Source organism: Magallana gigas, chromosome 7 (assembly GCF_963853765.1).
Source record: "Magallana gigas chromosome 7, xbMagGiga1.1, whole genome shotgun sequence".
NCBI classification, from domain to species: Eukaryota; Metazoa; Mollusca; class Bivalvia; order Ostreida; family Ostreidae; genus Magallana; species Magallana gigas.
The window spans coordinates 8,088,202-8,104,097 of record NC_088859.1 but is presented as its reverse complement, the minus strand read 5'-3'; the positions used below and the strand labels follow the sequence as shown (position 1 = coordinate 8,104,097).

Sequence of the window (15,896 nt, the reverse complement as noted above, 5' to 3'; positions counted from 1 at the left end):
AGTGTCATCGGTCAGTTTGGGCCACGCAGGGGAATAATATCAACAGACTCGCACGCTGTTTACAAACAGAATGGGAGAGATGGAAGAAACAGTTAGGCACTTACAACTAGATTAGTAGTCTTTATAATAGTTGAAGTATAGATCTCGTCTTATCGAAATGCCATAGGGAACGAGGCGCTGTTTGGCATTCAAAAAAAAGTTGATTTGGAGCTTAACATTATTTGGAGAAACTGATTGTTGTGTTGGTGAGTATAAATCACGTGACACCAATTTTGACCGAGAAACGATTTTTTTTTTAAAGTTGAGAATACCATCTACTATGAATTCCTCTGACGTCATGATCAATATGGCGATTGACGCTAGCTTGAGAATAGATCATTTGAAATCCTGAATAATTCCCTTTTTTTATGAAGCTGAAAAATGTCAATAACATGCAAACCTTAGCGGCCTTGATCTTCGATTGTTTACAATCTACCGAGATAATCGCACGAGCAGCGGGCGACTCAGATCAATACGGTGGACAGTTCCCTTCAAATAAAACGGGTTCATTAATTTTTTTTTACCAAACCCAGCGAAATAGACGTCAGACTATTGTTTCCAGCATTTTTTATTGGGATGTTCTCTTAACCAATTTACAAAATGACGTAGAGAATCTGAAACATGGCGAAGGAACATTGCTTAACTAATTTAAACTGATTTGACGTTCGCACACAGGAATAAAGAGTAGAAATCTGTCAAAAGCTATGCATCGTTTTTACATTTTATTTTCGTGAAACAAAGGTAGAAACAATGCATGCATTATCATGGTTGCTATATAAAAGATACATATTTAGCCTAACTGTTGTTTAAAACTACAATTTCGATGTGATATAATTTTAAGAAACTAATTTTGGCGTTTTGTAATTCGTTAAAGTACAAGTTTTATAGGTTTATTTAACAAGGATCATCTAGCTGTTTTAATGGGATGCTAGTATGCTAAGAAAGGCTTGTATGGTCCGTAATAAAACTCTTCATTGATTTTCAACGCATATATAGCTTTTTATTCGTAAAAGGAATCTTATGATGCTAGAAGGATTGGAGAGAGGACACTAGGGTCTACTGTATAAATCCCTATTACGTACGGGTTTACAGAAAACCATCTCTTGATGTTATAGGCAGATATTGCTGTAGTGTATTCTCTTCAGTGCTATGTCTTCATAGTTAATGCTTTACTATAATGTAAGAGTTTGACAATCGTTATTGGTCAGTGTGCAAGCATACACAAACGTCTCCCCCTCAACCCAGCCTCCCTTTCCCATTCCGAAACAAAGAAAACACATATACATTCAATTACACATGTAATGCTTATTTATACTAAAGTGTAGAGTTATTACCAATATTTTACCTTATCGTTACATCCGTTTTTTTGTACTTGTTTATTGTTCTATTGTATATGTTTTAAATCAAATACGTTAGCATAGCTCACTGATGTATTTTTATTACATGTAGCAGGTTTTTGCCAGCTATGTTAATTATACATGTGCATGTCTATGGCACGCCATATTTACCCCCAAAAATGAACTTAACATAATTCCCTGTACAGTTGCTAAACTAGGTTGATCGACTGTTAACTATAGTTTATGAACTGCACATTTTAGTTAACGATTCGTTAACTATAATTTTCACCAATCTGTGAAACCTTATTTCACCTTTGAAAACTATAGTTTACGTTTATTTACGTAAAATGCAAATACATATAATATTTATAAATAATATCTTAATACATCTACTGATTATTTCCCCCGCTTTTTTCTTCAGAAAGTAATCAAGTAATTTCTAAAAAAGCATACAGTTACTAGTTTTTGTGAACCAAGCCAGAACAAACAAGTTGGATAACAGAGAGTTTTATGTGAAATTTACTGGCGTATGAACGACAAACTGTACTGGCTAAAAATAAGCCTTCTTTTAAAAACTGTTTTAAAATTTGTTTCTTTAATAAAATAATTATTGTTTTTTTTCTGAAAAAATCTCCGATAAAAATGTTAATACTGTTAAATTATGCCCCTTTTTAGTATAAAAGGTATTAGTAACTCGTCGTGATATTTCAAGCTCGATCTATACAGTTTTAGCAACACAAAAACCACGTTAATCACAAACAGGCAACAAAATAGAACTTATGCTTTTTGGGAGTTGATTTTAATCAACTCTCCTATGCAGTTACTCTGGCAAACCGAAAGTGAAACAGTGTTTGGACCTACACACAATTCATCACCGCTGACAAGACTTAGTTCTTGAAAATAATAGAAAAATTCGATGTAATGTATGCTGAAGCATTGTTTTTCAAGGAAACTTATCTATAAACAATTTGAAAATAGTCAGATCTTATATAATACGAACAATTTAGATATTTTTGTAGTCTCGTGTGTTCCTACGCCAGAGTTCAATAAAGTCTCGTTCAACCAGACGCTCAGCTGTCTCCGTAAACCTCCTACAAGCAGAGAGGCTCTCTTGCTTGTCGGAGATTAACGGAGACAGCCGAGCGTCTGGTTGAACAAGACAAGAGTTCGATATCAATAGTGCTTGGATCCATACGAATTTTAGAATTGTTTCGAAATTGTTTGAAATCTACCTTTAAATATTACACAACATGAGTCATATGGGGTTTATCGAAATTCTTGTTGGAAAAGTCTTAAAATTCATAACCCTAATAAAAAAGCGCGTAATTCAATACAGACTAGAAACTAATTGCCATGCAAGATAAGTTGATTTTAAAATAAATGATAATCGATAAAATCAACTCCTGTCAGTACTTCAGTACTTCGGTTATGTCTACGTAACCTTAATTTAACCTAAGTATATACTTTTACTTGTAACTTTCTATGAAAAACATCAAAAAGATTCCGGGTTCTAAAAATTGGTAAAATGCTTTTTACCGTTGATCATTTGGGCTATGAAAGTAGCGAGCATTAAAGAAAATAACATAAATAACGTAAAATCAATTATGATTACATGTACATCAAAGTGAAAATAAATTCATTGAAATAAAATTTTAAATCGTAAATATAATAGTCTGTATGTTTTAGATTACCGTTGTAAATTCTTAAGCCGCTTACATGCTATTTGGATACAATATATAATAACGTAAATAACTAATGTAGCTTTTCATATCTTTTATATTATCTTTCATATGCCTCTAATTGGTTTCATTAAAGGAGTAGTCATACTTTTTGAGAGAGAGAGAGAGAGAGAGAGAGAGAGAGAGAGAGAGAGAGAGAGAGAGAGATGGTAAAAACCAATCCGTTGCTGCTTTAACAATTCTCGTCTGCAGAACCAGCCATCGAGATAATTAGAACAATTTTATCAAGAGCTTGGACTTTGGGTAGTTGTATCAAACAGCAATGTGACGTAGGCATGTCTATTTCATTGCTGGCCACTAAGCCATGGCTCTTTGAAATCAACAAGATCTGTGTGGGTTTTTTTAAGACTACGCAATCGGTGCATATTACGCTTGAAACTGCGTCATTTTAACTTGTTTTGACGCAAGAAATAGATAGCTTCGTCCAACTGAAAGTCCAAGGTCTTGTTAAAATGGTTCTATAACCAAGGGGAATGTATCAATTAGCTCAACATAGCTACTTCAACGTGTTAATTTTATAAACTTAATGATCAAACATCAATTTTCTCGAACCTACATGTATATTTTTTTTCCATTATTTTTAATACGCGCTGTATTTAAGGTGGTATTAAGGGACATCTGTCGATGTTAATGTAAATAAAGTACATTATAATCAATATACTTTCACCGGTTTAAAATTTTTATATTTACGTTTAAAAAAATTTTGGAAAGAATTTTTTTTTCAAATCTCTTACCCACTGTGCTACACTGTTAGGTGACAACTTTTGGGAAAGGAACTATTTATAAGATTACACTTGATGTTATTGTTTATTTCGATAAATAGTACGTCACAACATGGAAGTATCCCATGCCACCTTAAAGAATTTCCTTTTCCTGTATTTCTTTATCTGTAACTGAAAATACTTCGTTAACTTAGGATCGTCCTATTCCAGTAAAAAGCGCAGCGAGCTTTTTGCAAAACTACATTTATATTGCACACAGAGTTTCAGATCATATCAGGCGCTTTTAAAATACATATTATAGAGTATCCGTACAAAACCACGGTACAAGTATCTTTTTCATGTTCATAAAGCTTGGTAGTGAAGTGGCAAAAGGGAGATAACAGCTACTTTTATCTTACCGGACTCCGGCTTGAGCGCGGATTGATTTTTGGTGAATTTTTTTCCCAAGCAAACAGGACTTATATGAACAAGATTATATTTTAATTGCATTATACTTCAGAAAACTGGCATATTATGGCCTGTAACCAAAATATATATATGATGATATTACGCATATAAAATGCGGCTCAACTCGGATACTGAGGTTTTAATATACAAAGAAACTTAAGAAACCACAATAAAATCGTGTTATTCTGTACAGCTAATATTAAAGAGAAAGACATGAAGCGTTAGATTGTTAAGTTTTTATTTTCTGAGTATTACAACAAACCTAGATTCTTCACTTCAACTTTTAAATACACTTCAAATATATTCAGCATGCACGAATCCAGAATTTTTTCCACGGGGGTCCGACGGTTGTTTGAGTTTGCCGGGGAGGAGGGGGTGGGGGTCTGAGGCATATTTTGGTAATTGTATGATGTAAATTCAAGAAAATTGAATTTTGCAAAGGGGGGGGGTCTGGACTCCCTTAACCCTCTCTAGATCTGTGCACGAAATTAATCTTCAATAAAATTATTCTAAAATGTTAGATTTAAAAAACCTTACTATTTAAAAGTCATGACAATCAATTGATTGTATTCAATTGATTGAATGTTTATGTATACAATGTACAATCATACTTTTGTATAAAGTTATAAACATTAAAATGTACATCTGCTTATAAAATATATTTCACCATAAACCTTTTTTTAAATGCATGTACTGTATATATGCATTTTGCAAACTATTCAAGAAGTAAAGCTTGTATAAAATATCCCATTCCCTCCATAAAACTGAACACATTGATTATCAATGCATCTATCAATGCAAATCTCTGTTTTATGTGCCTTGTCAAAAAATGTTTTGTTAATTAATGTATCATAACCTCTTTAAAATTCTTCCTTTGAGGAAAGTAGTGATTCTGAACTAAGCTTCTCGAAGTATTTCTGCTAGCCGTTGAAAAGCCTATAAAATAGAAAACAATGGAAGTTAATATTTTGGGTGAGAAAAAAAGATGAGATCCCCCAAACATGCACACATTTAATGAGATGATAGACCTCTCTCTCTCTCTCTCTCTCTCTCTCTTACTGTGTTCATCTGCTCCTCTGTACAGTTGGAGTATGAGGCCCTAATGTAGGGGGAGGGTTGGGAGGAGTCCAGCATGAAGACACTCCCCGGTACAAACAGGATGCCTTTCTCCTTGGCCTTGACCGTGATCAGTGTATGAGAGTCCTCCACATGGAGTTTGATCCACACGAACATGCCACCCGACGGAACGGTCCACTCCGCCAGTCCTAGGGCAAGAATTACGTAGGATATATAAAGTGGATTTTAGAAATAAATTCAAATAATCTATACATAAATATGCACTATATTTGAAATTTTGAGCATTAATATATTCTACCTTTGAGATGTTTTTCCATAGCTGCTAGACACTGATCCCTCTTTGTTTTATAAAGTTCAGCAGTGTTCTCTGCATGCTTCAAGAATCCATTAATTCCCCAGTCCTCTAGTACTTTATACAGCATCATCTGAAATTGATTTTTCAAAAAAAAAAATATTTAGCATACACCATGGATTATAAAAATGAAATACATGCATTAAATATTTATTGGTATTTTGGGGTAAATATTTTCGTATCTATTTTTACGAGATAAAAAAAATGTAAAAGAAAGTGGAAATAACTTTTTTTTTAATCTGGTATATTAAGAAATAAATTTTACATTAAAGATGTGCAGGAAAGATACAAATAATTATAAGTTTGAACAGGTTTGTATACAAGTAATTATAAGTTTGAACAGGTTTGTATACAAGTAATTATAAGTTTGAACAGGTTTGTATACAAGTAATTATAAGTTTGTACAGGTTTGTACCTGAGAGACGCCACTGCAATGCATCACAGAACTCTGCATGTGTAGTTCTAGTCTCTCCAACAGGGGCCGCGGGCCAGTCACAAACCCCACCCTCATTCTACAACAGAGAGCAAAGGTCAAGGACATACAGAGTACAGTAATAACCCTGCCCTAATTCTACAGTACATGTACAACAAACAACAAAGGCCAAGCTTATCCTGAGTACTGTATAACCCCATCCTCATTCTACAATTTTAAAAAAGTCAACATAAGTCATACAAAATACCTTTATAATTAAATACTGTGAACTCATCATTGTTCGTGGGGGACCAATGTTCGAGTCTTTAGTGGACAGCCCTTGTCCATGCATTTACATCTCCTTGAACGTATATAAAGTATCTGCTTAATATTTATTAAAATTATCCCAAACTTGCTACAAACAATTTCATTCCCTAAAACCAGGCAAATTTTAGCTACCCATAAACATTGACCTCCTCGAATAAAAATAATTCCACAGTAATCAAATTTTAGCAGTCACCTTTAAAACTTTTCTTCTTGTCTGCTAATTCAAGAAAAAAACACTAAGAAGCTAATTTAATCTGCTAAGATAATGTGTATCAACTGTGAAGATGAGACAGCTAAATTTTGAGTACTTATACGTTAATTTACAGTAGTGTTTGAACACAAGATTTGATATGGAAAGAAGATGCAAAATTAAGCTGAGGACGGTGTACATAAAAGTACATCCCAACCAAAGAAGAATTAAAAACTTTATATTGTTCAATATTCTAGAGAACGTAGATCTTTAGTTGAATTAAGGTTACTTAAGTGATCATCTCACCCTGATGAGACAAGCTTGGAGAAAGAGTCGAACCTCACGACCCGTCCGTCTGTGTCCATAGAGAGAAGACTGGGAACATAGGGCTAAAAACAGAAGTGTGGAAACTTTACTATTGTGGATTTAGAAACAAATCTAAGCTGCAAAGTTACAACTTGCATCTACTTCATAAAAAAACCCTCACTAATTATATATATGCTCTAATCGGTCAATTTTATAGGAGTTCAGAAGCACATACAATATGAACTTAAAGTTACAGAATATCAGTATAGATACAAAATACATTTGAATTTCAACATAGAACAAGAAAACAAAATAAAATTTAATCTATAAAAAATCCTTCAAAGTCTTTTAGACTCACCTTTGAAAATTGTAAATAAAAATAGGGGTCATCTTCTAGGATAATCAAATCATAGTCTTGAGCTATCTTGTAAATTTCCTTCTTTCTCTCTAGAGTCAGCCCCACCCCCGTTGGGTTTCCCCCATTTGGGACCAGGTACAGTAACCGTGGGGCATCGGACCCTGGACTTCGGGCGTCTGAGGGGGACCACTTGGCCAAGGCTCGACGAAGAGAGGCAGGATTTAAACCGTTGATGTCAGACTCCACAGGAATTGCATTGGACAAGAGAGGTTTGACCTGAGGAATAAAAAATGTATCAGCAATGGGTTGATAACTAGATCGTCTAGTACCTGTCTCAAATTAATGCCACAGGAAGGAGTATTGTGTCCATATGGACATGCTGCTGAATTAATGTGTCAACATTGATAAAGTTTTTTATATCTGAAGTCCATTAGCTATAAGACTCTACGCATATCAAAATCTTTTTTGTCTAGCTCTATTCATACTACATGAACTAGTTATTGAAATTATGAAAATTTAGAACTGTCAGTACTTCCAAAGTATTATACAATAGGTTTTTTAAAAAAAATAAATTTCCATAGCCAAGGCACATCACTAAAAATACGGGTAACCACTATATTCATACTTACTATAGCCAGAGTCCCTGAATATGCTGGGTGTTCCAGAAGTATATTGTCCCCCTCACTGACCATAGACTCAAAAACCTACAGAACATGCAGAAAGCCATTAAAACTCTGAATATCCCTGTATATGAACAATAATAAATACAGAAAATAAAAGCTAGTACATGACTAAAATTTAACTACAAATAGCTAAGTGTATTTGATATGACCTTGTGAATTCTAGCTATCACAAAATCAATGAAGATACACTTGAATTTTATTTGAAAATATTTTTGAAAATATAATGTGAAACTCATGCGATGTATTTTCAGGTGAAAATTTAAGAACTTTATGTAAATTCTCTGTTCACATGAAATTCATGTTAGACACAATTGGCTGTGTACATACTGTACAACTATCAAATAATAGTTTATATAATTTGATTAACAACCAGTCAGACCCTCCATTACAAAGCTCCGCACCTTACATAATCCGTCCTGACTGCCAGATGTTACAATGACGTCCATTGGACCTGGGTGATTCTCTGCCTTGTAAGTTGGAGGGTTGTGAACTTTGCACTGTAGCTCAGTTAAAGTCTTCAGTAGCGGGGGCAATCTACAACACAAGTTGATTTTACACTAGTTCCAACACTATTATAAGTTCTTGGGTGAAAGTTTGAACAAAGAATGCTTGAATGGTACAAAAAAACTATGGCAACCAATGATTTACTCTGGAGAATAGCATCAGCCATCTTCAAAAATTGCAATTTAGAATTTTGCATCCATTCTATATGAATAACTTGAATTTTCACAATTTACTGACAGATGAATTAAGCATGAAGAAAAAAATAAGTCTTAACTTTTTAGATTGCAAGTCATATTGTTTCCAATGTCATATAAAGAAGTAGTAAGTATATATGAATGAGGACTGCAAATTGATGAAAATCTTTTTTAATTTTTAGCTTAATTTATGGGGTCCAAAATTGATTCTTATCATATATACTGTATCCAGTGAAATATTTGCCCCCTTTTTATTTTTGCCCTTCTCACCCTCATTGTCAACTGGTAAATTTAAGACTAGGCAATTATTTTTTATCAAAACAAATTTTTAATACCTGTGTTAATAAGAAAGAATACTAATTTCAAACTGGGTGAATTCAAGAGGAGGCGAAACTGTTTGCAAGTGTAGAAGGGCCAAAAAAACAGAAAGAACGAAAGAAACACAGGGTGAAAATAACCTCGACTGTATACAGTCATCTTTTATAAGTCTTACCCCTTTGTCCCTGAATACTGCAATGCAAGTTTCATGTCTTTGGCATCCATGTCAATAGTTTTTCCATCTCTTCATAAACAAAAATAATTTGACTTATTTAATATATTTCATAAAAGTGAGATATGTGTCTTTGATGATATGACAATCTTAAGGTCAGACGACACGTTCTTCAATTTTACTTTTTCCAGGAATTTGTTAACGGTTTACTACTACTTTGACAAGCTTTCTTGCAAAAAATTAGGGTACCTTTCCAGGCATTTCTGCAAAATACTAGAGTATGCAATATCCTATATAATCTTCTTGAAAATACACTTGAATTGCTGAGATAAAAATAAATACATCTACAGCACATTGAAATTCACTATATTAAAACAATATCTCCGCCGGGGCGGGGCTTTGAACTCACTACCTCGCTTTTGGCTGTGAGCGGCCACAGTTCTAACCACTTGACCATTTAGACATATAACCAATTCCAAGTAAATTTTGATCATTTTTAAAGTAATTATAAAATTAATTTTTTTTTTTGGAACTCTTTATTATGAGGAGATACAAAAAAGATTTTTGAGGAACGTGTCGTCTGACCTTAATATAATAAATGTCACACATTGTACATGTGACAATGATTATTGTTATACTTTCATGTTAAATACTGAAATCTGATTGGTTAAGATGCAGTTCATAATCCGTTCTATTACCCTCAGCATTAGCAACGGGTAACATTACAAATTGTTACATGCGCGATAATTATGCGCGTACGTATTGTCAACCTCTGCTTTGCGTCGGTTGACAATGGTTTTCTCGGGGGGTCAATTTCAACTGTTACCCTCCCAAACAGGCACTATTCATATAACAACATATGATTAATAATATACCATATGCATGTTTAATAATATTTAGTGATGTCACTTTTTTGTAAGTACATTGTATGTACTGTAAATATACAAAAAAACCCAAAAAAAAAACAAAAACAAAAAACGACAAAAATATATGCAGGCATCAATTTTTTTTGGTTTCATTGATTACAAACCAAGTTTATCATATTATTTTGTATGCATTTATGGCAAGCATGAAATTCTTAATATATCTATACAGAATACAATCTCAATATGGAAAACTCCAAGTTTCCATGATTATAAATAAAATTCACAATCATTTGAAGCATACCTGAGCTTGAGGGTGGCCTCCAGTATGGGGAATGTTTGAGGGTTTGGCATCCCCCCTGCCATGGTAATGATGGATGGATTCTCCTGCACAAAGGCAGCTATAAGTAAAGGGATTCTTTTTAATATACATGTACATGCATCAATAAATTTTTCCCCAAATAAAACGTATGTGAAGCCAATGGTCTATATCACTCTCCTGAGCAACAATGTCTATAATACATGTATAAGCATTCAACTATAGGTCTATATGCCGGTATATGAATACATGCAGATCCATATTATCAATAAAACAAAAACCAATTTAATATTTATCAAAAAAATGATTATGTACAGAAATATTCATTTAGTATGAACTGGGATATAGTAAAAGTCACAGATATAACGTAAAATACCGGTATTAAAGATATTCTGATAAAACAAATTGCAGACATAGAGAAGTAAATCCACAGGTCCATATATAGGACTTTGCTATAAAAAAATTTAACAAACTTAATTATAAACACATTTTTTTCATTCTTGAATTCTTGCTTGTTTGATAATAATTTCACATACTAAAAATTTATATAAAAATCCCCTTATAAACCTTCAGATAGCTGTATGTCTTATCAAAAACTTTGATTTTTATAATATGGCTCGATCCTTCAAGGCCCTTTGAGGCAATAGGATGAATACAACTTTATGTAAGCTTGAATAAATATTTATCCTTATATGGATCGATCCTTCAAGGCCCTTTGAGGCAATAGGATGATTACAACTTTATGTAAGCTTGAATTAATATTTATCCTAATGTAGCTTTCATACTCTTTATCAGAATTTTTGTTAAAAAAGATCTGTTTTTGTTAAACATTGAACACTTATCTGTGACCCCTTCCTGACCACTAACGTCATACAGTTTAAACAAACTTATATACCTTGCAACAAAAAGCTTATACAGAAGTTAATGTGAAAATACATGGCCACTTAGTTCTTGTCAAAGAGAGTTCCTTAAATTCTCCATCCACCACTCCCTAAACAGAAAGGGAAGTGGCTGACTTTATCTGAACACACTTGAAGTCCCTTCAACCAAGGATCATTTGTGCTGCCAAATTACTTTGATATATTAGATTCTATGGATAAAGTTAAAAAATGTGAAAAGTCAACAAAAGATTTGCCTCATTTGAGCCTTAAACTGGGTCAGGTGAGCTAAGAAGTTATAAAACTAAAACAAAATAAAAGTTTCCTCCAATAGTTATAAAATGACACTAATGGGCAGACAAAGGTTTCTAATTTATACCTTTTGGTAAACATTTAGGACAAGGAGGGTTTCTGGTGTGTAAGTACACAACATGGAACAGATAATGTTAATGTCCCTGTCAAAGGAAGTATACAATTTCATCGTAAAATACAGATGAACTTATTTGATATCTCAAACACCAATTTTTTGAATAACATGTATGTAATGATGTGAGAATCCTGAAAATTCTCCTTGGCCACAATGAGCTCTTAATGTTTATGACATAATATAAGATAAAAACAACAGGTAACAATTGTCATCACCTGGTTCAATTAAGTTTGAATCATATCAGATATCACATCAACAAGAGGAAGTAAATACAGTTGAACTTTGGTATCGTGAACACCGATATCTCGAATACAATGGATATGTCAAAGTAATTTTTAAGTCACAACAATTAAACTTAAACAATTAAAGTATTTTATCCTTGATATCTCAAATACTCGGCTATCTCGAAGCTTAAAACCAGTCCCATCTTATTTGAGATAATGATGTTACTGTATTCGATAAAGGATCAATTAATAACGAAACTTTTCTGCAAAGAGCAACTTCATCTGGTTACAAATCAAGTTTTAGAACTAGTCTGTGTCAATGTGTGACTTAGCATACATTTTATTTCCTCTATAGACAAAATAAGTATCATATGTTGTTATTTAAAGTTTTACTGACTAGAATAATGTTGTACTACCATAACTTAACCTAGATAACTATATGGTAATTTAAATAAGTTTTTAGGCCTAATAGAAAGTTCTGGGCTGCGTTCAAGATGTAGCTGCTACATAGGGCTATGTAGTTGAACGGCAAGCTAGCCTAGCCGCTACGTAGATATTCATAACCTAAATATTTTAAGTTAAGCATCAAATTCAAGATGGCCACCTTAGTTGGTTACCACTTTGTAACAAACATGAAATCTATTTACTTAGTGATGTTTTGTTCATCCTTAACTTTAAACAAATTTTAACATGCATATTTCCGCTTGGAATTAACAAATTATGTCCATGTAATTAGTTGAATATTTCCAACTTCAAATCAGAGAACTCAGCGGCTAACTACTAACTAGCAGTCCGTTCAATAGACCTAGATATCTACGACCCAGCGGCTAGGCTAGCTAGCTGCTACGATCTTGAACGCAACCCAGATATTCCTGCAAATGGTCTGTATGGAACACTGGCATTTCAATTCACTGAAGATCAAATCTCAAGAGGTGCATACAAAATGATTTAAAAAGATGCCACATCTGGTGACGCAACATTAGAAAAAGTTTGATTGGAGCATCTATCAGTAATTATTTAATCAATTAAATCATTTAAATGTATTGAAAATTGTGATGAATCAATAAAAGTCACACTAAACAATGCCAATTACATGCACATGTATGGTGCGACTTGGGGCTACAAATTTGAATTTTCTCTTTGCTCCACCGAGCTTCGCAATATTAAGCTATTAAAACTTCCATAAAGATTGAAAACTAAAAATTTGTTCATTAATGAATCAACTTCTCTGCCCCGTCTTTGGATTTAAGGCTTCTTATTCAGCTCTACATGTAATTCTAATAGCAAGACAGACATCGATAACACAACAAAATCTTTCATTACCTAACAAAGTGAGATATGTAATTGTTATAATTATTAAGAATCTAAGTTGATTACAAACCATTGACAAAATCTTCTGACACTTTACGCATGTAGTTATCCTCCCGTTTTAAACTTGACACGGTTAGAAATCTTTTGTAATCCATGGTTTAATTAACCAATTCAGAAATAAGAACAACTCTCTATTTATAAAGTTCACTGTAATATGAAATATTATCCAATTCTTAAAGAGGATACATGTATATATATACGTAAATATATATGCAGGCTTCCAACAGTTTGAACATGACAATTGTCCAGCTTATACGAATATGAGGACTTGTCAATGTATGTTTAGTCACAAACATGTTGTGATTGTAGAATAACTTATCTTTGTTACAAGTGCCTGGTGCTTCATTAATTCAAAACAATGCGCCTTACATTCACTTTATTTTAGATAATTTTAAATTTAAATATGAGTCTAGTGAAATTAAGAAACACAATTTATTTTACCCACGATATAATTTTTAAAATCCTATCCTATCATATCATGTATCAGTCCTATTGTATCGTGTATCAATCCTAACTATAGTATCAAGCGTGTATTCTGTTCTATCGTGCTTGAATCCTATCCTATCGTGCATATATCCTATCAGCTAGTCGTTTATCATTCAATTTCAACAGTTTTTCCGTTTATCCTATCATGTTAATCGTTTCGTGCCTTTTCATAACAAGTAAATTTATTTCAAATTTACAGGTTGTTCAATGCGCAGTATACAACAAGTTGGCGAACAAAATATGTAAAATCCTATCCAGTATTCTATCATGATACAAATTTTATAATTCTTTCCTTCAAAATTAAACAATATTTATTTAGTAAATACATATATACATGTAATTCATATAAATTTAAGCAGTTAAAATGAAAAATTAATGTAAACTATAAAAGTTTACCTGAACAAAGTCATGCGCGGATCTAGAGGGGGGGGGGTCGGGGGGGTCCCGACCCCCCTGGAAAATGAAAATTTATTAAATTTACATAGTAAAATTATCACGAAAATATGCCTCGGACCCCCCCTGGCAAACACAATTATCCTTCGGACCCCCCCTGGAAAAATTTTCTGGATCCGCGCATGAAAGTTAATGTTACATACCGGTATTTACCTGTAAATCGAATATATTAAATCTCAGAGTGTGTATACCTGCATAAACAATAACTTTGATGCATTATTATTCCTTTTTTATGCATCATTTTTAACAGAAATGAAAGTATGTTTATTTCATATTTATATAGAAAAAAGAGATATGTATTTTAATTGGACTTGCTCTTTTCTGTGTAATTTGATGTCTGCAGGCTAAAATGTTCTCTGCGATCAGCTATGATGTGCGGTAATGAAAACAGTGTTAACAAATCATAAGCCGGGTGTATATCTGCATTAACATCTATTTCATTTTTAAGAAATATAATTTGTTTTTAATGCACACATCACTGCAGTTATGAGACTGTATCTTTCAAAAAATAATGGTTTAATGCTCGTATTTACATTTTTTAAACTTCTCGCCTTGTCTGCAAATGTGATTAATTATACATTTAATAAAATTACTATTTTATTCTCTGGCTAAGTTAATTCATAATACCCCGGTAATAGAAAAGTCACTGTAACAGCCACAAGCGTGAACTTTGATTTTTGCTTCTGACGTTGCAGTTTATAGCGTTCAGCGTTTATGACGTCATAATAAGACTCATCATTTTAACCTTTGAATACCCTGTGTGTGTTACAGTGTTATAAATGTCGTAGCTTTCAGCACACTTTACAAGCAAAAAATATGTGAAATTTAAATATATATAACAAAACATACCTAGACATAGACAACATAGACATAGACAACATATTTCAATATATTAATTATACAGAAAATGAAATCACTTTCACAAGAGCTTGGACTTTGGGAAGCTATGTTCAAAAGCAATTTGATGTAGGCCTGTCTATTTCATTGTAGGCCATTCAACCATGGCTCTTTGAAATCAACAAGATTTTTCTGGCTTGTAAGCTAAGACTATGAATTTTGTGCATATTTCAAATGAAACCAGCATCATTTTTCACTTGTTTTCATGCAGATAGATAGTTACATGTACATCTTGCCGAAAGTTCAAGGTCTTGTTAATATGGTTCTTAACTCCCTCCTCTACTGTAGGTCAGCTTGGTGACTTACTGAGAACTCGAATGGCTGAGTGCTGTCTGGCCGCGCTGACACGAGTGAGGTACCTGGCATAGTTCATCTTCCTGTTAACACCTGAAGGCCAGGTATTGTCACTAATGGACTAAAAAAAACTAAAACAAAAATTGGGATAAATTATCTCAATATTTGAAAGAATGGATATATTTAAAAAGAACTAAATAAATGAAATAATTCTGCTTTTATTCAAATTAAAGCATTTTCTTTTCAATTTCTATGTACAAACATTTCTAAATCAGTGAATATATAATGTGTATATGTCTACGATCTGGAAATAATTGGATTTGAAATACAAATCGTACAAATATTATTTATTACCTGTAATTTAAATAAGTGTTGTCAGTTGTTGAAATGGTTTTCAAGTCAGATATTACATCGAAGATCTACAGACCATGTACATGATGTAAATACATATTCATGATATTGTCAGCTGATACTGTAAATTATAAACAGACTTTGCATTGCAAGGTA

At 33.0% G+C, this 15,896-nt stretch overlaps 1 protein-coding gene across 3 annotated transcripts; it reads right to left on the bottom strand.

Annotated features, from left to right (window-relative positions):
- Window positions 1–4,505: 4,505 nt before the first annotated feature.
- LOC105325199 (kynurenine/alpha-aminoadipate aminotransferase, mitochondrial) lies at window positions 4,506–15,861 on the bottom strand. 3 transcript variants are annotated; one of them, XM_066065085.1, is made up of 12 exons: window positions 15,744–15,861; window positions 15,402–15,521; window positions 10,345–10,441; window positions 9,181–9,249; window positions 8,391–8,523; window positions 7,936–8,010; window positions 7,307–7,582; window positions 6,949–7,031; window positions 6,129–6,225; window positions 5,660–5,786; window positions 5,344–5,549; window positions 4,506–5,220 (listed from the first exon to the last, which is right to left on the bottom strand). In XM_066065085.1, the coding sequence occupies exons 2-12, from the start codon at window positions 15,466–15,468 to the stop codon at window positions 5,182–5,184; spliced, it is 1,269 nt and encodes a 422-aa protein (XP_065921157.1). In that variant the 5' UTR covers window positions 15,469–15,521; window positions 15,744–15,861; the 3' UTR covers window positions 4,506–5,181. The 3 variants fall into 3 exon arrangements, with proteins under 3 accessions (XP_065921157.1, XP_034311967.2, XP_065921158.1); XM_034456076.2 differs by lacking the exons at window positions 15,402–15,521; window positions 15,744–15,861 and adding an exon at window positions 13,270–13,478; XM_066065086.1 differs by lacking the exons at window positions 7,307–7,582; window positions 15,402–15,521; window positions 15,744–15,861 and adding an exon at window positions 13,270–13,478.
- Between the last annotated feature and the right edge of the window lie 35 nt (window positions 15,862–15,896).